Source organism: Vanellus vanellus (genome assembly GCF_965231255.1).
Source record: "Vanellus vanellus genome assembly, contig: HAP1_SCAFFOLD_45, whole genome shotgun sequence".
Lineage (NCBI taxonomy): Eukaryota > Metazoa > Chordata > Aves > Charadriiformes > Charadriidae > Vanellus > Vanellus vanellus.
In genome coordinates, this window is record NW_028128545.1 from 594,524 (window position 1) to 616,383 (window position 21,860).

The 21,860-nt window shown below is 52.0% G+C and overlaps 1 protein-coding gene across 1 annotated transcript; it reads left to right on the plus strand.

Moving 5' to 3' along the window:
• Window positions 1-67: 67 nt before the first annotated feature.
• On the plus strand, window positions 68-13,219 carry LOC309684211 (olfactory receptor 14A16-like; the record flags this gene model as incomplete). Its single annotated transcript, XM_082500151.1, has 2 exons — window positions 68-275; window positions 12,483-13,219. 2 exons carry the CDS (start codon window positions 68-70, stop codon window positions 13,217-13,219), a joined length of 945 nt encoding a protein of 314 aa, XP_082356277.1.
• Window positions 13,220-21,860: the final 8,641 nt, after the last annotated feature.

Here is a 21,860-nt window from a genome sequence, read left to right on the forward strand (position 1 = left end):
AGAAAAGTCTTCACTATCTTTGAACTGCCTTTTCTTTTTGGACAGTACCCAATGCTCAGAAGAAGCAATGTCCAACAGCAGCTCCATCACACACTTCCTACTCCTGGCATTCGCAGACACACGGGAGCTGCAGCTCTTGACCTTCTGGTTCTTCCTGGGCATCTACCTGGCTGCCCTCCTGGGAAACGGCCTCATCATCACCGCCATTGCCTGCGACCACCGCCTCCACACCCCCATGTACTTCTTCCTCCTCAACCTCTCTGTTCTGGACCTGGGCTCCATCTCCACCACTCTCCCCAAAGCCATGGCCAATTCCCTCTGGAACACCAGGGTCATCTCCTATGTAGGATGTACTGCGCAGGTCTTTTTCTTTCTCGTCTTTATATCAGCAGAGTATTTCCTCCTCACAGTCATGTCCTATGACCGCTACGTTGCCATCTGCCATCCCCTACACTACAGGACCCTCCTGGGCAGCAGAGCTTGTGTCCGCATGGCAGCAGCTGTCTGGGGCAGTGGGTTTCTCTATGCTGTGCTGCACACGGCCAATACATTTTCACTGCCCCTCTGCCAAGGCAATGCCCTGGACCAGTTCTTCTGTGAAATCGCCCACATCCTCAAGCACTCCTGCACAGCTGCTGTGCTTAGGGAAGTTGAGCTTATTGTGGTCAGTGTCTGTTTAGTCTTTGGGTGTTTTGTTTTCATTGTGCTGTCTTATGTGCAGATCTTCCGGGTAGTGCTGAGGATCCCCTCTGAGCAGGGACGGCACAAAGCCTTTTCCACGTGCCTCCCTCACCTGGCCGTGGTCTCCCTGTTTGTCAGCACTGGCATATTTGCCTACCTGAAGCCCCCCTCCATCTCATCAAAATCCCTGAACCTGTTGGTGTCATTTCTGTACTCGGTGGTGCCTCCAGCAGTGAACTCCCTCATCTACAGCATGAGGAACCAGGAGATCAAGGATGCCCTGTGGAAACTGATTACTGGTTTTTTTTGGAGGATGCAATGAACCGCCTAGCTTCTCTTACATATCACACATGATGTAACTCCTTATAGGCCTAGACGGTCTTTGGTAGGCTTTTTCCCTTTTTTACCTTAGTTTTTAGCTTTTCTGGGTTGCAATGCTGCCATCAACAAAATATTCATCATTTATCTTGTTTCGGTGTCAGCATTTGCCTGTCTTGTGTGAGCCAGAGAGTTTGTGTAAGGAGCCGCTCTCTCTGTGTGTTTAAAAAAAATAAGAAACCCTGCACCGATATGTTTGTCTTGCCTTGTGCCAATTCTCTCACGCCACCCTGGGCAGGAAGGTTGTCAGCTGGGGCTGCAACCTACCTGCGGAGGAGTTCTCCACAGCATGCCAGCTGGGTGATCATTCTCACTGGCCTCCATGTCCTGCTGTGGGACCAGTCCCAATGGGTCTGCTCTGCTGGTGTGGGCTGGGGAGAGGGCAGGAGGTGGCCAGATTCAGGGAGGGTCTGGCTGGTGGGGCTGGCAAGTGCCCCGGAGAGGAAATAGCCAGGGACGAGCTGAAGTGTGGGAGTGTGCAGGCTGGGGGCACACAGCAGTGTCCTGGCACAGCCGGGCTCCTGCGATAGACATGACGGAGCAGCAGAGCAGTGTCTGGGCTGTGCCTGTGCCCATGGGACACCCCCGGAAAGTTGCCCCAAGGCCACCATCATGGTCCAGCCAAGAACAACCTCCATTTCTAGCAATGGACTCTCGCCCTGGCTCAGAGAGGTTCTTTGTCCCTTCAGATAGAGGGACATCAAATGAGGAGGCCAGAAGTCCACCTTTGCATTGTACCCATGAAACCTAAGCATGCACAGCATGTGCGTGTGGGGAGATGGACCCGAGTGAGCACAAATGCCATCAGCTATTCCTGGGGGTGCCATGAAGGCGAGTGCGACAGACGAGGTCATTCACTTGGAGAGTAACATCCGCTGGGGAAACACCTGGACGCAGCACTGGGATATGCTTCCTTGAACCGAGGTCCCCGTGTCCATCCTCCGGAGGAGAGCAGAGCAGGGCGACACACCGCAGGGCTGCGGTGCCTCCCAGATTCTGGGGGTGGCAGCAGGACGTCAGAAAGACACTGTGACAGCTGCCGTGCACTGCCTCTGCATGGTCAAGGGAAGGACTCGTGTCTCTGATCAGCCGTGTGTGTATGAGGAGTGCCCGAGGCCAGCTGAGGTGTGGGCACCCGACAGAGCTCTGACATTTCTGTGTGTGACTGCAGGAACAAATCCCCACCGTCCCAGGGACGTTCATCTCCACAGCCCTGGACAGGCTCACTGCAAGTGCTCCTGTCTGATACGTCACCCTGTTCTGTGATTGTGGATTGTGCCGTCTAAAGTGCCAGAGCTGCTAGAAAGGTTCTGGGGGTCTATGGAAAAGGCAGATGTCAAACCCATCTTCACGAAGGGCGGGGGTGAGGATTGGGGTAATTAAACTGGTCAGCCTTCCTCAGTCCCTTGGAGAGTGATGGGGTACATCCTCCTGCAGCCATCTCCAGGCAGTGGAAGGACAAGAAAGGCTTTGCTGGACCAGAATGGTTAGGAGAAACAAGGGCATGTTGTGTACCTGACAGTCTCCTTACAGCCAGACTGATGCTAACTCTCTGGGCTGAAGAAGGTGATCATACTGTGGGTAGGAAGTTGGCTAGATGGTCAGGGCCAAATGTCCTCAGTGGTGCAACGTCCTAATAGAAGCCAGTCGTAACCAGAATCCCTCAGTGATCAGCATTTGGGCCAACACTGTTGAATGTCATTATTACCCCCCTGTATGGTGGAGCCCCATCCAGGAAGAGGGAATGGATATGGGTTGGTTTGTCCCTTCTGCCTGAGTATCTGATGGGACAGCAGCGGGCAGATGGCATCTTTGTGTCTTTCCAAGAAACTGAAAGGCCAGCAGCAGTCACATGTTTTAGAAGATCCTCGTGAGGTTACTTGTGTCTGCTCAGGTGAAAGGCTCCAAGAAGGCTGATGAGTGAGGTCACCTGCCTGCAGGGTGCTTTCTGAGATTTTTGAGCTTTCCTTGGAAGTGGGACAAAGCAGGAGAGAGCAAAACTGCTACAAAGTGCAGCTGGTGAGGGCAGAGAGACATCAGTGAAGGTACAGAAATTCCCAGGGGAGAGCAAGGGGGGAAAGCACCATGGGTGTCCACAGCCTGGAGGAAAGCAGGGGCAGGAGGGGGACAACCTGTGCTGCAAATTGCCAAGCTACTGGCAAGGCTGGAAGGCACAAACAGAACCCAGGTCTTTGCCCTCTTGGCTATGGCAGTTGTCCCAGCTACCAAGGGCTATGAGACCATCCAGATCTTAGCTCAAGTCCCCCATGAAGACCAGGACTTGCAGTCTATCCAGAAGCTGAGCATGGATCACCTCCTCTCCACAGTCACTCCTCAAACAGATACAACCACACATATACAAATGGTTCTGGGATGGACTATTCTTGAGCTTGAAGATGAGGTCTTTGAACATCTACCTCTTCTCTCCCAGGCCACATGCCATAGGATTCTTGTAAGCATGTCCCTCAACAAGCCAAGGTCTTCACTCCTAAGTCCAGGACGTGTATCCTGCTATTTGTCTTGTTCCTTTTTCACAGGATCTAAAACTCTTTTATATCCCTGACCAGCTTTTCCTTCTTTGCAAGTATGAAGTCCCAGAGAGTGTCTCATCTCACTGGTTTCTCACTCATTTGTGTCGGACAGTTATCATCACTGTACTCCAAAAAGCTCTGGGATGACTTGTGCCTTGCTATGTTGTCCCTCCAAAAGCTATCAGGTAGCACAAGTGCCCCATGAGAACCAGGACCCGCAGAAGGCCTTGTCTACTTCCTTCTCCTCCCCTGCAGATCAGCAGGTCTGTAGCAGACACCCACCATAGCATTGCCCATGTTGGTCTGCATGATAATCCTCAGCCATCAACTCTCAGCTGACTCATTGTCCATCCCCAAGCAGAGTTCCATATATTCCTGCTGCTCTCATATAGTCCCTTCACCTCCTGGTCCAGGCCTAAAACCTCAACAGTACCAGAGCCCCAAGACCCCACAGTTTCTCCAGCAGAAGCTTTGGACCACCTGCTCCCTCCACTAGCCAGCTCCCAGAGCCTATGGTCTCTCCGGTATCCAGTCATGGTCTCTCTCATACCTGGCTCCCAGGTCTCTATCCTACTGGCTGGCTTCTCCAGCCTCATGTTTACCAGCAGTTACGCACACTGACCCACCCAGCAACACGATAAGGATGCACGCTGGGCTCTCCATTTCTGCCCCCTCAGGTGCACAAGCCCCTGTGACTTGTCATCCCCACTCCAGTGGCTGGCGCTCACAGTTCCATACCTACCAAGAGCAGAGAGCCCCCTCACCCCAGCAGCACTTTGGTGGAATTGGAGAAGAAGACCGGAGAGGCTGGGCTGATCACTTGCAGGCCATGGCCACACAAGGGGCTTTACCAGCAACCTCTTTAAACACAATGAGCTACTTTTAGCCCCTTTTCTTGAGGTTTTCTCAAACTTCTCCATTCCCAAACAACCTTCATTCCTCCTTTGGCATTTCCATAACACTTAATAGTAAGTCTTGCACAAGCCCAAAGAGCTGTTGCTGTTAACACGCAATGAGCGTCACACTCCCAGAGGCAGTAACCCTCACCCTCAGTCTGGAAGGTCACCCCTGGAAGCTCTCCCATTGACCTGTGTCACATGGCTTGTCTGGAGTAAAGTTAATTCTCCTCAAAGCAGTCTGTGTGGTGCTGTATTTTGGGTTTCTGAGCCAAAACCACCCAAACACACTGCTGGTTTCGTTGTTGTGTAGCAGTGCTTTCACAGTGTTGAGGTTGGGGTATTTTTGTTGGTTTGTTGATTTTTCAGATTTTTTTCCCTGGTGACGATGAGGCCGTTTCCCAGGAGGGCAGCCAGATAGACGCCCAGGAAGAGCCAGAAGGTGAAGAACTGCAGCTCCCGTGTGTCTGAATGCCGGGAGGAGGAAGTGGGTGATGGAGTTGCCATTGAATCCCTTCCCTCCAAACAGGAAAAGGAGATTGCTCACTGGCATTGCCTGGGTGTCCGGTTTAATAAGAAAAGGAAAAAGATATTCTTGGTCCACCATCTGTCTCTGATTGAGAAATGAACTGTTTGACAAAGGTGTCTCTCCCAAGCTGAGGGAGGGAACATCAGGGATGACTTCAGGCTTTTTCCCAGCAGATTGCCCTGGATCCCTAAGGACACCCCCAGGGACCCCAATGCTGCGGTGCTACAGCCCAAATATGCGCTCTTGCCCTCAGGCAAGGGCAAAGCCAGGAGGAGCTGGAGCATGTGCTTTTTGACATCCATGGCATAACTGCCAAGGCATGGTGAGACAAGGCAGACCCCTGGGCGAATGGGATGGGAACTGGCTTTTCAGGAGAGACAGGCTGGAAGGATCTGGCGTGGGGTAAACCCAAAGCAATGAAGTTTCTTTGATGTATGGAGCTCCTTCATGATGAAGGCTACAAGTTGGGTGAGCCCTTGTGAATGAGGGTCAGAGGAAGGGCCAGTCAAGGTGACATGGCGGTGGGAGACGAGGAACCCGCAGTCAAGGTGGGGAAGCTGGCACAGTCTTGTTTAATGAAACCAATGGAAGTGTCTGGATGGAGGAGCCTGGGCCTCACTGGGGACGTTAAAGGCCCTGGCATTTCCTGGAAGGGGAACACAGCAGTGTGAAACAGTCCAGGAGGGTTCTGGAGTGTCTTTGGAGATCTTCTCAGCACAGCTGCCAGACAGGCCGACAAGGGCAATGCAAGCCTGGATGTGATCCTTGCCAGCGTGGAAGAGATGGTCAGGGACTTGAAGGTCCTTGTAAGCCTTGGCTCTCGTGACACTGAAACAGTTGCAACGCAGCTCCCAAGGAGAGTGAGGAAGGAAAGGCAAATGCCAGACATCAGAGGAGCAGACTTCAGCCTGGTCCTGGGAGTTTGAGTGGGGATCTCATGGTTGGCAGCATTGAAAGGCAGCCGAGCTCAGTACAGCTGGTCTTCAAGGACAGCGTCTTCCAAGCGCAGAAATGGTCTATATCAAAACTCAGCTGAAACTTCAGAGTCAATTCAAGGGCACCATAACGACCTGGTACTACTTCAGGGACAGTGGAAAAAGAAGCACAGATAAGATGGTATCACTGCTAAAAAGTGGGCATAGATAGATCTATGTTGTGTGCTCTCTGACTGCGTTATCAGCAGCAAGGTCTCCCAGGCCTCTGTGCCTCAAGGCAGGACTCTAGAGGAAAACAGCCAACCGTGGATAGGAATCAAAGCAGGGGCTACTTGAGCAAAGTCAAATGTTACCAGTCAGAAGGGACCAGATGCATAATTCTGTACTTCCAGAGAGGGAGAGAAAGGGCCATCAGTTTGCTGGTGCGTGTCCATGGCCTATGAATCAAGTTGAGACTTCTTACACGCTTCTAACACTGAGTTGTTTCAGCTTCTGCCTAACATCTTCCTTCAGGGGTTGATGCAGTTGCCCACACAGAGGTGGCCACTGCCTCAGAGATACCCATGGGTAGGTGATGGCCCCACATGGCACTGGTTCACATGTCTCAGGTCTGCTGGGAGTCTTTCAGCAATAGGAGTTAGAGGAGAGGCAGGGTAGCGAAAGTATCTCACTTGAGACAACTCATTTCTTTCCCTTTGATTAAAGGGAATTCTTGACAATTGCACCCAAGCTGTCCAGCGCTGGAGGGGAATGAGAAACGGGTGTGTCTAGATGCTGCAGAGTCTCCTAAAGGTGCTCCTGTAACCCAGATACACTGGGATTAGTGCAGATTTGGCTATTCAAAAAAAGCATTTTGTTCACTTTGTCTCTTTGCTTCCCTCTGTGGATCGAGGGAGCTCATGACATCAAGGTGTGCCTCACTGTGAGCCAAGATTGAATATGGTGAAACAGAGGCCATTACAGGGAGGGCTTTGGGGTCTTTGGATCTGGGCTTGGCAGACAAATGTGTTTTCTGTTGGTCTAAGGCCATCTGCTGTGAACAGTGGACTTCAGAGGAAGTAATGTGGACTTCATTTAAAGCAGAAGAGTGTTTTTTATTTTTGTATTGAACCATCTCCTCCTTTGGTTTTGTTTCTGTGACATTTAGGAAGGAAACATCCCTCTCTGTCTGCGTGCAGCTTGTTCTCTGGGTAAAAAACGTGGAAACTGGTGCCAATGGACTGCAGTGGAGGAAGCTCAGCTGTGAACAAGGCTGCTGTAGTCTCAGGTGGCTGAAGAGAGAAATGGGGGTTGGGGGGGTTGGGAGAAAGACCGCCCACAGGGTGTCTGACATAAAGGGTCTTGATTGCCCTACACATTCAGGCCCCATTTGGAGATGCTCGCTTTCAGTAGCGTTTGGAGATTGCCGATATCACTTAATGTGTAAGAAGACAAATGAAGACAAGTGGGGAAAAAAGGAAGTCCTTCCTTACAGTTTTTTAGTATTGAAATATTGTCACTGTTGACATCTCTCTCATTAAGCAGATAAGAACTGAGGAGTGGAGGAAATCATGGTCAGAGACCTGGCTTGTGAGCTGTGCATGTGAATGAGCCCTCTGGTGCCACGTTCCTGAACTGCAGATCCTGACAGACTGACCAAGCCTCTGGAGAAGTAAAAGGCAGCAGCAAAGCTGCAAGTTTCTGAGGGTGTTAGCGAGCCCCACTGAGGGCCATCACTGGAGAGACCATGGAGGGAATGACCAGGAAAGGGACCATCCCTGGGGGCTGGTGAAGCAGGAAGTCAGAGGCACTGGTTACAGGTTGAAAATCCAATGTGTAAGTGGCTGTGAAAGCCCTGGATGTGTTTCATCAAGCTGGATGTTCGAGCCCTGACCCACTTCCCCTAGCAATGGGGATCCTTGCCCTCAGGAATGGGATTTCTTTCCCTCATGGGACACTCAGGGCTCCTCCTGGGGGCAGTGAGATGTGGGGGTGTGAGATGCCCAGTGCAGGACAATGCGAGGGCTCCTCCTTGGCTCTATGGAGTAAGTGGGTGAGTGAAGTGGCAGGAAAATGCTGGTGCTGTAGGGCCCTGGTGTCCTCTTGGGGTCCTGATGGTAAGAGACAGCAGCCATAGTCGGTTGCACGAGGACTGCAGTTCTGTCGGGTAGTCACAGCCCCCACAAAGGCGCAATCCCCACCACAGGCTCTCCTACACTGTCCTATGCCAGTGACTATTTCTCGGCAGATTTTAACCACCACCCCTGCGTCCCCACATCACCCTGACCCGATGGCGTCCCAAGCTCTACTGATGACTCTCTTTCCTCACTGAGTATTGCACAGAGAAAAACACCACGCAAAGCTGTGGTGTTCTGAGGATTTGCCATGGGCTGTCACTTCCCAAAAACATTGCAGCTTTGCTTCAGAGCAGAGACACACTGGAGTGGATGGCACATGGCAGTGCGAAGAAGAAATGAGGTTCTCACAAAGGGAGCAAACCCTTCTCAGTCCAATGCCAAAGAGAAGCAGAGTTGGGCTGTGCGGTCTGAGCAGGAGAGGGGTTTGCTGTCTGTTGTGTCTCTGCTTCCATGAGGGCCTGTGGTGGAGGTGAAGCTGATCTCAGGAAGGAAGAGAAGATGTTGAGAGTGTCCTTAGTGTGGACATCATGTGGTTCAGGACCACTGTGAAAATCATTGGCCTGATCCATGATCGTGTCATCAAGGGTTAAACACTGGAGGAGAGAAGAAGCAGCAGAGTTAGAGAGCGAAGGAACACAGTAGGAGACTGGTGTGATGTCCTTGCTGTTCATGCACTCTACTGGAGAAAGAAGGGACAGACCTCGTGCCACTGCAGGGGTGGGATTCAGTCACTGGCCCAAAGGCACCCACTCTGTCTGAGATGCTCTGGGTGATGCCTGTCACACAGCCAGGCTGGGTGGGGACAGGGCTCCTGTACAGGACCTCTGCTGTCCCTGTCCGGCGCATGAAATTTTTCTGAACAGCCTTGGCACCTCCCTGAGCACTAGAGGACGGAATCTGTAAACTATATTGAGGTTCCCCTGTCCTGAATTAGGTCAGGCAATGAAGGGATGCATGTGAGATAACTGCCATCATACTCCGGGGACATGTGGAAAAGACAGCTGATAGAGAAGAGAGAGACTGAGCTCTGCCTGTGCCACGTGACTCCTTTTGGTCAGCTGAATCCCTCTATGGGCTGCCCTGGACAGAAGGAAGAGTTACAGGGGCACTTGTCCTCCACGTGGGCACCTTGTGTCATTGAAGTTGGCCAAAGGGATTTCCCACCAGCCTCCACCAAGATGCCCCCAGATGCTGCCCTGTCTCTATGAACTGCTCCACTAGAGCTGGCAGTTCCCAGCATGCCTCTTGGTCACCCCTGCCATCAAAGATGTCCCCAGGTGTCTGTGTCCAAACATCTTCCTCCTGCCCTCCCTCTCCATTATTTCACAAGGTAGCTGAGACCAGGAGCTCACATGCAGGAGCCGCTTTTGTGCCCTTTTGAAGTGAGGCCAGAGGAATGCCTCCTGCTGGGGGTTTGTGGTGAGCATAGGATGGAGCTCCTGTTGTAGCCCCAGGGACTACAAACCCAGGCTGAGAAGCCTCCATTGACTCATCAGAATCTCTTCCCTCCTAACAGGAAAAGGAGATTGCTCCCTGGCATTGTCTGGGTATCCTGTCTAATAAACAAAGAAAAAAGTTATTCTTGGACCTCAACTTGTCTCTGATTGAGAATTGAAACTCCTGGACAGAAGTGTCTCTCCACAGCTGAGGGAGGAAAACAAGTGATGACTTCATCCTGTTTCCCAGCAGGTTCCCCTGGAGCCCCAGGGACACCTCCAGGGAGCCCAGAGGATACAGAAAAGCTGCTGCCCTGGGCTGGTCCTCTGCTGCTGATCTGGGCCGGGCTGCTGGGCCGGAGGGAGCTCCTGGCAAGAGGGCAGTGCTGCAGAGAGACAGCTCTGCCCAGGAGCAGGGCTGGGGGCACTGCCTGCAGGCAGCGAGGGAAGCAGGGAGGCCGAGAGAGGTTAAAGGCAGTCTGGAGAGGGAGGGTGCTGAGGGTGAATGGGGGGAGAACTCTTCCCAAATCAAAGACCCCGCAGTAGCTGGAGAGATCTCCAAAAGGTGGCACCTCCCACAGCCTGTGGCATCTTTCAGGAGGAAACTCACAACTTCTCTGCTGTGGAAGAAGATGACGTTCTCCAGGTCGGGACTTCCCTGCCGCACCATCAGAGGCACAGGGCATGACGGCTGCCTTCTCCCAGGAATGGCCGAAGGGCTGTGAAGGTGGGTGTGCAGGCAGGGGTGGGCATTGCTGTCCTTGCCAGCAGGGTCTCTGCACCCTGGGGTTTGTGTGCCGGGGCAGGGACTCTGCCGCCTGCCAGGGTCAGCTCTCCCCTTGCCCAGGGACCTCCCACGGCGCTGTGGGGATAAGCTGTGGGTGGAAGGAGTGACCCTTGGTAGGACAGGGTCCTTTTACTGTCACGATGGTGCTGTGTGGGTCAGGGCTGCCCACAGCTCCACAGCACCTTTGGGCATTCCTGAGGGCACTCTTCAAGATGGAGTTCCCTGAAAGAGAAAGGGTCTGTCTTTTCATGTTTCCCACCTTGATGGGATCCCTGTAGAGATAAGGAGCTTTCCTGAGTCTGTGCCTTTGGTTGACAGCTCTGGGGGCTACAGACAACACCAGTATCCCCTTTCCAGTCTCACCAGGGTTTGGGGGACCTGCTCCTTAGCCCCTGCACACACGCAGAGGCTGCGGGGCAAAGCTGGGCACACAGGGGCTGGGATGGGGTCTGTGAGCACTGGCAGGGAAGAGACATGGGGGCAGGGAAAGAGCTGCTGGCACGAAGAGCTCCAGGCAGCGGAGATGGGCAGGGAAGGAGGGAGCTGCTCATGGGAACCCTGCTGCAGGGGAGATATGGGCACCTCCAGCAACCCCTGCAGTGCAGATGCCTTCCCTGAGCCACCCAGCACAGCCTTCAGCCCTCACGGCCATGGGGTCTGGGGTGGGAGTCAGCTCTGTGCCCGGCAGAGCAGCAGAAGAGGCAAAGGGCATCCCTCCTGCCACGTGCCCCATTGCTGCTGCCCAGCGATGGGGCTGAGGGCACCTGTCCTGCATTATCAGTGTCTGGGCGGTGGTGTGCCCAGCGGGGTGAGGGTACCGCTGTCCTGAGTGTCCGGCTGCCTCTCCCCATGCCTCTCCCAGCCGGACCCTCATGGGATTTCTCCTGGTTTTACCTCGTGTCTCTTTTAAAGTTATTATTTTATTGCTGTCAGCCTCCCTGGGGATGGGAATTTCAGCTGCAGAGCCCCACACTGATCTTGTTCATCCACTCATGCCGGTGTGTCCATGGGAACCAGTGTCCCCGCTTTCCTCTGACCTGTGGGGCTGTGGGCAATGCAGGCTGTGGGGGTGGGGAATGGGTCCACATTCTTTCACTGACATTCAAATGTTGGGTATGTCCTTTGGGTGTCCATGGAAGCTGTGAGCTGCCCTCCAGGATGCCAACGTGTCGCATAGCACTACTGTGTTATCTGAAAGCCCAATGGAGAAATGCAGATATGCCACAACCACAGAAATGCTGTTGGGTTGGTGAAATGAGCCGTGTCTGTCCTTGCTTAGAAGTGGGGAGCTGAGACCTTGAGAAAGCATGAGACATGTAGTTGTCTGCAGTGGATCCCTCTGCTCTCAGTGGTTTCTGGTGCCCTTTCAGGGTAACATGGAGTGTGATCACCCTCCACTTTAGAAAGGTGCAAGCCCAAGTCTGCTGGGAATGAGACAGAGGGAGAGACCGTCTCCTCTCACTCTGCACTGAGCTGCAGGATATCTTCTAGCCTTGCAGGACTCACCCTGTTCTTCCTGGATGCAGCAGAAATGCTGAAGTTTTCTGGCATCCAAGAACACTCCCAGGGTGAGATGTGGACAGCTTTAAAAGACCCCAAACCTCCTAAACTTCCTCTGCCTTTGTGGTTCATTAGCACTGGGAGTGCAGATGCTGATAAGCCCTTCTGCTTTACATGCGGTTTCATCTGAGAAAGTAGAACACCAGATCTGGCCCCTGACAACACTGTCCCCATCAACCCTCTGCTGCTGAGCAGGGCTGACCCATCAGTATCCAATGAGCAGAGTCCCTGCTCATCATGGCATGCTTAGCCAGCACCAACCAGAGCTCCAGCCATGTAGCTGAAGGAAGGTATCCTAGAAAATAAAAATTGAGTTTTGGAAACAGAGGCGGGTCTATGATAAATGGCTTTGATTTTGCTTAGTGAAGAATCCCCCAACTTCTCTCTGTCTTTTCCATCTTGAACAGCTCCCCATGCCCAGAGGGACCAAATGTCCAACAGCAGCTCCATCACTGAATTCCTCCTGCTTGTACTTGCAGACACATGGGAGATGCAGCTCTTCTACTTCTGGGTCCTGCTGGGAATCTATCTGGCTGCCCTCCTGGCTAATGGCCTCATCATCACAGCTGTAGCCAGCAACCACTGCCTCCACACCCCCATGTACTTCTTCCTTCTCAACCTCTCCCTCATAGACCTGGGCTCCATCTCCACCACTCTCCCAAAATCCATGGCCAATTCCCTCTGGAACACCAGGGCCATTTCCTTTGCAGGATGTGCTGCAGAGGTCTTTCTGTTTTCCTTCTTTCTTGGAGCAGAGTATTTTCTTCTCACAGTCATGGCCTATGACCGCTACGTTGCCATCTGCCATCCCCTGCATTACAGGACCCTCCTGGGCAGCAGAGCTTGTGTCCGCATGGCAGCAGCTGTCTGGGGCAGTGGCTTTCTCAACTCTCTCCTGCACACGGCCAATACATTTTCACTGCCCCTCTGCCAGGGCAATGCCCTGGACCAGTTCTTCTGTGAAATCCCGCAGATCCTCAAGCTCTCCTGCTCAGACTCAGAATACCTCAGGGAAGTTTGGCTTATTGTGGTCAGTGCCTGCTTAGTCTTTGGTTGTTTTGCTTTCATTGTGCTGTCCTATGTGCAGATCTTCAGGGTGGTGCTGAGGATCCCCTCAGAGCAGGGACGGCACAAAGCCTTTTCCACGTGCCTCCCTCACCTGGCCGTCGTCTCCCTGTTCATCAGCACCTCATTTTTTGCCTACCTGAAGCCTCCCTCCACCTCTTCACTATCTCTAGATCTGGTGGTGGCAATTTTGTACTCGGTGATGCCTCCAGTAGTGAACCCTCTCATCTACAGCATGAGGAACCAGGAACTCAAGGACGCACTTAAGAAGCTGATCCAATCAGCAGCCTCTCAGCAGCAATAAGCTGCCCATGTGTCTTCACAAGGGATTTCCAATTCATATCAGGATTCTCCTGTGGTTTGGGCATTTTATCTTTCATAATTCTGTTTGTCCTGAAATGTCTGCATCCACTCCACTTCTCCAGAGTCTTGAACTCAGCCTGTTTGACCCAGAGGCCTTTGTACATGTGTTGGGCATGATGGTACAGCTGGCCTCCTATGTCACATGTCTTTAATAAAAGGAGATTTGCTCTGTGCAGATTTCTGGAGGTTGGGCAATTCTTCCAAAGCTGAGGTCAGGAGCAGGTGGAAGACATTGCCCCCATGAGGCTGTGCTGCTGTGCTTGGGTTCTCCATGGGCACAGACCCCTGGGGAAAGGCTCTCTGGGGTCAGGGACATCACTGGACAAGTGCAAAGGAGCAACTCTGTGCTTCCAGGTGGCGATAAATGAAAAAGCAAGACCGATTTCTGCATCCACTGCTCAAGGCAGGCATCACTGCCGCTGAAATAGCAGAAGCAACCTGAGGAGCCCCTGGACCAGAATTCTTGTGCTGGGGAGAGGGGCTGGCTCAGAGGGGCTTCTGTCAGCTGCCAAAACATTTTTCTTGGCGCCAAGAGCAGGGGACAACAGGAGACTCTGGCCTCTGTCTCCTCGTGCTATGGCTGGCCCTCAGCCCTGGGTCTGATGGACAGGCTGAGACCCCTCTCTGCACCCCAGGACCTGCTGTGCCCTTTAGAGGGTCTGGGGCTGTGGGGTGAGTGCTAAGAGCTCTTCAGCACCCTGTGGTGGGCACTGCTGTGCGGCCAGCCCAAACTGAGCTGCTGGGCTTGGCTGGGCTGGGGAGAGAGCAGGGGAGGTGGGGAGAGCCAGGGAGGAGATGCATTGGGCAGGAAAGTGTCTGGGAGAAGAAAACCCCTATGTAGAGCTCTGCTGTGTGAGTTTGCAGGCTGAGGGCATGTAGCAGGGTGCTCACAGGGCAGGGCCTGTGACACAGTGAAGGAAGCAAGGCACCAAAGGTGCAGAAGAGAGGGGCCTGGTCTGTGTCATGTTCCCATGGACACCCTGGGGAAGCTACCCCAGGGCAATTTTCCCTGACCACTCCAGGCACCAGCCATCTTCATCTCAAGCCATACACCCCAGCACCGACGAGGAACCTTTGCTGGATGGTCACCCCTGTTCTCCTCCGGGGCTCAGTAGTACCCAACTCTACTGCCATTATTAATAAAAAGGGAACCAGTTTCCTACTGACACTCATTGCACACAGTGTCCCATAGCTCTTGCCACAGCTGGTCTCTCAGCCGAACCCAGTCTCAGACAGCCCTAGCGAGATCAGGTGCTCGTGGCCTTGTCTTGACAAATATTGAAAATCTCCATTGACTGAAATCCCACCAACTCGCCTGGTCTTTGCTCGAGTGTTTGGCTCTGAGGCATTTCTCAAAACTCCAGCTCTCTCAGCCTCTCTTCTCCCATAATGTGCTCCAGGCCCCAGCCATCTTTCTGGCCTCTACAGGATTCGCTCCAGCCTGTCACGGTCTTCCTTGTGCTGGGGAGCCCGTATTGGACAAAGCAGTCCTGCTGTGGTCCTGTGGTGGGTTCACCTTGGCTAGCAGCCAGACAGACGCCCAGCTGTTCACTCACTGGTACTCCTCAAGAGATTGGGAGGGGTGGGGGGTGAGGGAGGGCGATTGGGCAGAGGACAATAAGATTAAAACACTCAGAGGTCTAGATAAAGACAAAGAAGTGACGTAGCAATTACTAATTTATTGTCAAAAGAGATTTGGATAGTGATAAACTCTGATAAAAATATTAAAGACCACTCCCCCACCTCACTTCTTTTTTTCCTGGTCACATTACGGCTACTCCCTCCAGACCTGAGAGGCACAAGGGGGATGGGAAGTGGAGGGTGACAGTCAGTATATAACAGTTCATCTCTGCCTCTCCTTCCTCCTTACAGTTTTCCCCTTCTCAGCATGGGTCCTCTCCACAGGATTGCAAGGTATTTCTTGTAAAGATTAGGTGGTGTTCATTTCTTTCTGTCCTACTTTCTCCTTTATACTCACAGAATAGTGGAGGTTGGAAGGAACCTCTGAAGATCATCTAGTCCAACACCCCAACTGAGGCAGGGTCAGCTAGAGCAGGTGGCTCGGGACATTGCCTAGGTGGGTTTGGAGTATCTCCACGCATGGAGACTCCACAACCTCTCTGGGCAAAATGTTCCAGTGTTTCACCACCCTCACAGTCAAAAAGTGTTTGCTTGATTTCGGACAAAATTTCATGCGATTTTATCTGTGACCAACACCCCTTGTTTTGTCCCTGGGAACTAGTGAGAAGAGTTTGGCTCCCTTATCTTCATTCCCCCCCATCAGGCATTTATACCCATTAATTAGATCTCTCGAAGCCTTTTCATTTCCAGACTGAACAGTCCCAGATCTCTCCTTTCCTCTTATGGAAGATGTCGCAGTCCCATAAGGCAGCGTTGTGGCCCTTTGCTGGACTTGCTTTAGGAGGTCAACAACTCTCTTGCACTGGACACAGCACCCCAGATGTTGCCTCACCAGTGCCGAGTAGAGGGGAAGGGTCACCTCCCTCCATCTGCCAGCAATGCTGTTCCTGATGCAGCCCAGGAGGCTGCTGGCCTTTGCCACGAGGGTTGTCCTGCTTGTCCTGCAGGACCCCAAGGGCCTTCTCTGCAGACCTGCTATCTAGCCAGTCAGCCCCAGCATGATGTCCACAGTGTGGCTGGATCACAGGCTGTCCTTACCCAAGGGCTTTCTCAGCAGCAGCAGCTTGTCCTTCATGGAGATCGGCTTCACCTCTGTCCCCACAGTGCTGCAGAGTCCCCTGGGACAGCAAAGCCCTCTCCTGCCAGGGCTGTGCAACCCAGGCCTGTTTCTCTCTGGCCTTGGGGACTGCAGCTTTAGCTCTCATTGTGGGAACCTCAGTCATCATTACGAGGCCACCCGCCAGCCGCTCCAGCGTGCCTCTGCTGTCAAGCACAGCCTTTCCACACAAGGGGTCCCATCTCGGGGTACCGGTTTTCCATGTGACAAGTCTGCCCTTGGCCCTGGTGCCACATCTGAGGTGCTGCAGCCCAAATGTGCACCACATCCCAGAGCCTGGGGCGCAGACAACAGGAGCGCCGTGTGCCATCACAGAGCTGTGACATGAGCGCAATAAAAGCCGAGGTGGGGAAGGACATTTCTCACAGCTTTTGTACTAGATGGACGTACAGGGTCTGTAGGAGAGAGCAACAGGAAAGGCGAGGAGCAGGGGATCACCTGTTTGATGTCAGGGCAGCTCAGATAAATGGAGCTCCTCTATGGTACAGGCAACAGGTTGGGTGGGAGCCTGCGTGGGGGTCAAAGGAGAGACCAGAAAGGAGGATACTGTGGTAGGAATTAGCGGTGGTTTGACCCTGGCCAGCAACTAAACACCCAGAATCAATGGCGCATTCACCCCTTCCACGCCCAGCAGGATGGGGGAGAGAATCAGAAGCGGCAAAAGCCATAAAACTCATAGGTCAAGACAAAGACAGTTGAATAAGTGAAGCAAAAGCTGCACGGGCAAGCGAAGCAAAATGAAGAATGCATTCACCACTTCCCATGGGCAGGCAGGGGTTTAGCCATTTCCAGGAAAGCAGGGCTTCATCGCGTGGATCAGTGACCATGAATGCCCTCTTCTCATCCTCCTTTCCCTCAGCTTTTACTGATGAGCACGGCATCCTGTGGTATGCAATATCCTTTTGGTCATTTTGCGTCAGCTGTCCCCGGTTCTTGCCTGCCCCTGGACTACTTACTGTGGGGGCAGAGTGTGAAAAAGAGAAAGCCTTCGTGCTCATTGATAGATGTTCAGCAGTAGCCAAAACACTGGTGTGTTGTCAGTGGTAGTGTAGTAACAAATGCAAAACACAGCACCATAAGGGCTCCTATGAAGAAACTCAACTCCATCCCAGCCAGACCCTGGGCAGAGTTACAGGTCATACAGGCAGGGTGAGGAACGAATAAAGTCTTGCTTAAATGACCTGAGGAAATCTGTGCATCGTGGACCCTGGCTTTTTGGGGGGAATCAGTCTCCATGTTATTCACTGGACAGGTAAGCAAAGATGCAAACAGTGCAGGGGCTTGTGCCAACGCCATGGCCTTTCAAAAGGGATATTCCAAAGAGTCAAAGAATCATAGAATCATAGGGTTGGAAGGGACCTCTGGGGATCATCTAGTCCAACTCCCCTGCCAGAGCAGGGCCACCTTAGAGCAGGTTGCACAGGAACGCGTCCAGGTGGGTTTTGAATGTCTCCAGAGATGGAGACTCCACCACATCCCTGAGCAGCCTGTTCCAGTGCTCTGCCACCCTCAAGATAAAGAAATTCCTCCTCATGTTTAGGTGGAACTTCCTATACTCAAGTTTGTGCCTGTTACCTCTTGTCCTGTCAAGAAATATTGATCTTCCCTGTAACATCATTACAACTATTTGGACTCTTTCAAGGATGGGTGAAACTCATCATCAGAGGGCTGGAGCATCTCTCCTATGAAAACAGGCGGAGAAAGTTGGGGTTATTCAGCCTGGAGAAGAGAAGGCTCTGGGAAGACCTTATAGCCCCTTTTAGTATTTAAAGGGGGGCTGTAGAAAAGATGGGGTGGGACTCTTTATTAAGGAGGTGTAGTGATAGGACGAGGGATAATGGTATTAAGCTGGAATAGGGGAGATTTAGATTAGATATTAGGAAGAAATTCTTCAGTCTGAAGGTGGTGAAACACTGGCCCAGGTTGCCCAGAGAGGTGATGGATGCCCCATCCCTGGAAACATTCAAGTTTAGGTTGGACGAGGCTCTGAGCAACCTGATCTAGTTGAAGATGTCCTTGCTCATGGCAGGGGGGGTTGGACTGGGTGACCTTTAGAGGTCCCTTCCAACCCAAACTATTCTATTCTCTTTCACTCCTGCAGGACACCGGAGCCCCTTGGGAGCTGCTAACAGAGGCCAGGCAGAGGGTCCAAAGACACCTGCACTGGCCCTGGCCATCTGTGTCCCTGTAACATAAGATATCTGTGTTCCTGTAGCTACATCCTACCCCAGTTCTGGAAACACTTTTTTCTTTCAAAAGAGTAATTAAAAAAAAAAAAAAAGTTCATGATATCCATGAAAGACTGGTATATGAAAAGAAAACAAAGCTAAAGTAGGAGGAAACAAACACAAAGCATTTTAAAAAAGCTGGAAAATCGCATTACAACTTTTACTTTGCTTTAGGACTTTACTCATTTCTTCTCTGTTTCATTTTTATTGACATTTTCTGAACAGCCTCAGGTTCTCAGTGGTTGATGAGAAGCTCAACATGAGTCGTCAAAGTGCATCCACTGCCCTGAAGGCCAACAGCGTCCTGGGCTGCATCAAAAGAATCACCGAATCCCAGAATAATAGAGGTTGGAAGGGCCCTCTGGAGACCATCTAGTCCAGGTCCCCTGACAAAGCAGGTATACCTACATCAGGTTGCACAGGAGGACACCCAGGCAGGTTTGGAATGTCCTCAGAGTGGGATACTCCACCACCTCTGTGGGCAGCCAGTGCTCTGCCACCCTCACAGGAGAGAAGTCCCTCCTCATGTTTAGATGGAACTTCCCATGCTCAAGTTTGTGCCCATTACAACAACAACTCTTGTCCTGTCACTGGAAACCACTGAAAAAAGACTGTTCCCATCCCTTTCCTCATAAGATGGATGCTCCAGTCCTCCAATCATCTCCGTAGCCCTTTGCTGGACCCTCTCCAGCAGTTCCCTCTCCTTCTTGAACCAGGGAGCCCAGAACTGGACACAATACTACAAGACGCGGCCTCACCCAGGCAGAGTAGAGGGGGAGGATGACCTCCCTCGACCTGCTGGCCACTCTTCTTGATGCACCCCAGGATGCCATTGTCCTTCTTGGCCACAATGACACCTTGTTGGCTCATGGCCATCTTATTGTCCACCAGGACTCCCAGGTCCCTTTCCACATAGCTGCTCTCCAGCAGGTCAGCCCCCAAACTGTATTGATGCAGGGCGTTATTCCTCCCCAGGTGCAGTACCCTACGCTTGCCTTTGTTGAACTTCATAACGTCCCTCTCTGCCCATCTCTCCAGCCTGTCCAGGTCAAGCTGTATGGCAGCACAGTCTTCTGGCATATCAGCCACCCCTCCCAGCTCTGTGTCATCAGCAAACTTGCTGATGGTACACTCTATGCCTTCATCCAGGTCATTGGTGAATATATTGAACAGGACTGGACCCAGTGCTGACCCCTGGGGAACACCACTTCTTACAAGCCTCCAACTAGACTCTGTGTCACTAATGACACATCTCAGTGAGGAGGGCAGAGTATCAGGAGACAGAGAGAAACGACCATGCTTCAGTTTCCCAAATCCCATGAGAGTGCCCAAACCATGCTTCCCTTGGCCTCTGGTGTCCCGTTTCTTGAGATGCAAACCTGGTGGGTCTTCTCTCAATCAGTAATCCTTAAGGGGTTTCTCATTCTGTGATTTCCCAAAGAGTGGCAGTATCTATGAAAAAAAAAAAAAGGGTAAAAAAGCCCAAACAAAAAACAAACAAACAAAAGCAGTAGTCTGCTTCTGTTGTAACAACTCTTGGAAATGCCATTTCAGTCAGTGTTTACATATAAGGCATGATATCCCATCCTGAAGTACACATTCCTTGGAGTTCAGGGTGGTCTTGCAGAAGTCACCCTTTGTGTCCCCAGGTGGCGTGCACCCTGCTCATTTGCCTCTCAAGAGAGCGGCAGAGGCTGGATGCCCTTCTCAGGACAGACTCCTTGCCAGAATGACAGCAGGTTCTTACAGCATTTCACTCGGCCTCTGTTTTGAAATATTTGGTGCTTCTCTGTGCCTACCCTTTCTGCACAGATGATCGTAAAAGGAGCACCATTTCATAAGAGAAGGTCACAAAGGCCCTGTTAGGGAGAAGCCAGCTCATCGTGAGCTCTTGGAGAGAACCAGGAAATATATCATAAGCACCAGGGAGACCCGGGAAGCTCAAGGTAACTTCTGAAGAGTGAGGGGCCCTGAGCAGCAGTGATTGTCTCCATATAAGCATGGGTGAGAGGATTGGGGGATGTCAGGGGGAAACAAGGTGGTGGATAATGGCTTTAGCAAATCCTTCACAGCATGTCTGAGCCCAGAAATTAAAGGCAATTGATGCCTGTGGGTGGAGGAGAAAGAAGGAGGGGATTAAGAAGAAGCTGCACAGGTTAAGGGGAACTCACAGCCATTGGCAAAATCTCAGAAAATCCTGGCTTTGTGTTTGAGGAAATAGTCAGTAAAGTCAGAGAGTCATCAGTAGAACTTGGACCAGCATGGGGTGGGAGTGGGGAGGAGAAGCAGGGGTGGTGGTTGAAATCTGCAGAGAAACAGGCAAAGGCATAGGGAAGTGTAGGACAGCCTGTGGGGAGGGGGTGTGTGGAAGGACGGCCCCTTTGTTGGGGCTGGGACCCCCCAACAGAACTGAAATCCTTGTCCTTTCCACTATGGCTGCGGTCTCTTCCACTGAGGCCCCTGAGAGCACTCCAGTTCCTTACAGCCACACTGGTTTTGTTGCCTCCTCCTCCACCCTCCAGAGAGCCTGAGAGGTGTCCTACCGCTGTCCTGCCCTTGGCATCACACACCCCCTCATCTCACTGCTCCCAGGCTCAGCCCTGAGCATCCCGTGAGGGAAAGGATCCCCATTCCCAGGGTGTGGGGGTCAGCGCTTGGACATTCTGATTGATGAGACACATCAAGGGCTTTCACAGTCACCTGAACATTCCATTTCCAACCTGTAAGCAGTGCCTCTGACTTTCTGCTGCAGGGACAGCCAGGGATGGCCCTCAGTGGGGACCGCTGACACCCTCAGAACCTTGGAGGCTGACTTTGACTGCTCTAGAGACCACTTCAATCCACTCTCAGTACCTGCAGTTCAGGAACTGGGCACCAGAGGGCTCATTAACATGCTAAATGCCATAACAAACCAAGGCTCTGGGCATAATTTTCTTATTCTACAATTCTTCTGCGGTTAATTAGAGAGATTTCGGAAGTGGAAAGGTTTCAATAAGAAATAACAAGAAGAAAGGATTTCTTTTTCTTTTGTTTTCTTTATTTGTCTACTTCATTTGTGTGTTTATCTTCATTGATATCAGCAATTTCCAAATGACACTGAAACTGGACCTCTCCAAATGGAGTCTGACTGTGTAGGGTAGTCAAGTCCCTGTATGTCAGATACTCTATGGGCAGGCTTTGTCCCCAACTCCAACCCCGCGTTTCTCTCATCAGCCACCTGGGATTTAAAGCGCCTTTCCTCAAATACGAGTTTTCTCCGCTACAGTCTGGAGTTGCAGGTTTCAGCCCTTTGGCACCAGTTTCCACTTGTTTCATTTGGGGAATGAACTGCACCCAGACACAGCATTTGCTTCGTAGACAAAAAAAGAGACCAAAGGAAGGCATGGTTCAACAGAAAACTCTGCTGTAGATTAAGTCCACTTTACCTCCTCTGAAGTCCACTCTCCACAGAGGACAGCCTTAGACCAAAGGAAAACATTTTTGTGCCAAGCACGCATGCCAGGAACCCCCAAAGCACTCCCTGCACCAGAGTCTGTTCATATGCGCTCACAGAGAGTCACACGCTGAAGTCATTAGATCCCTCCATTCACAGAGGG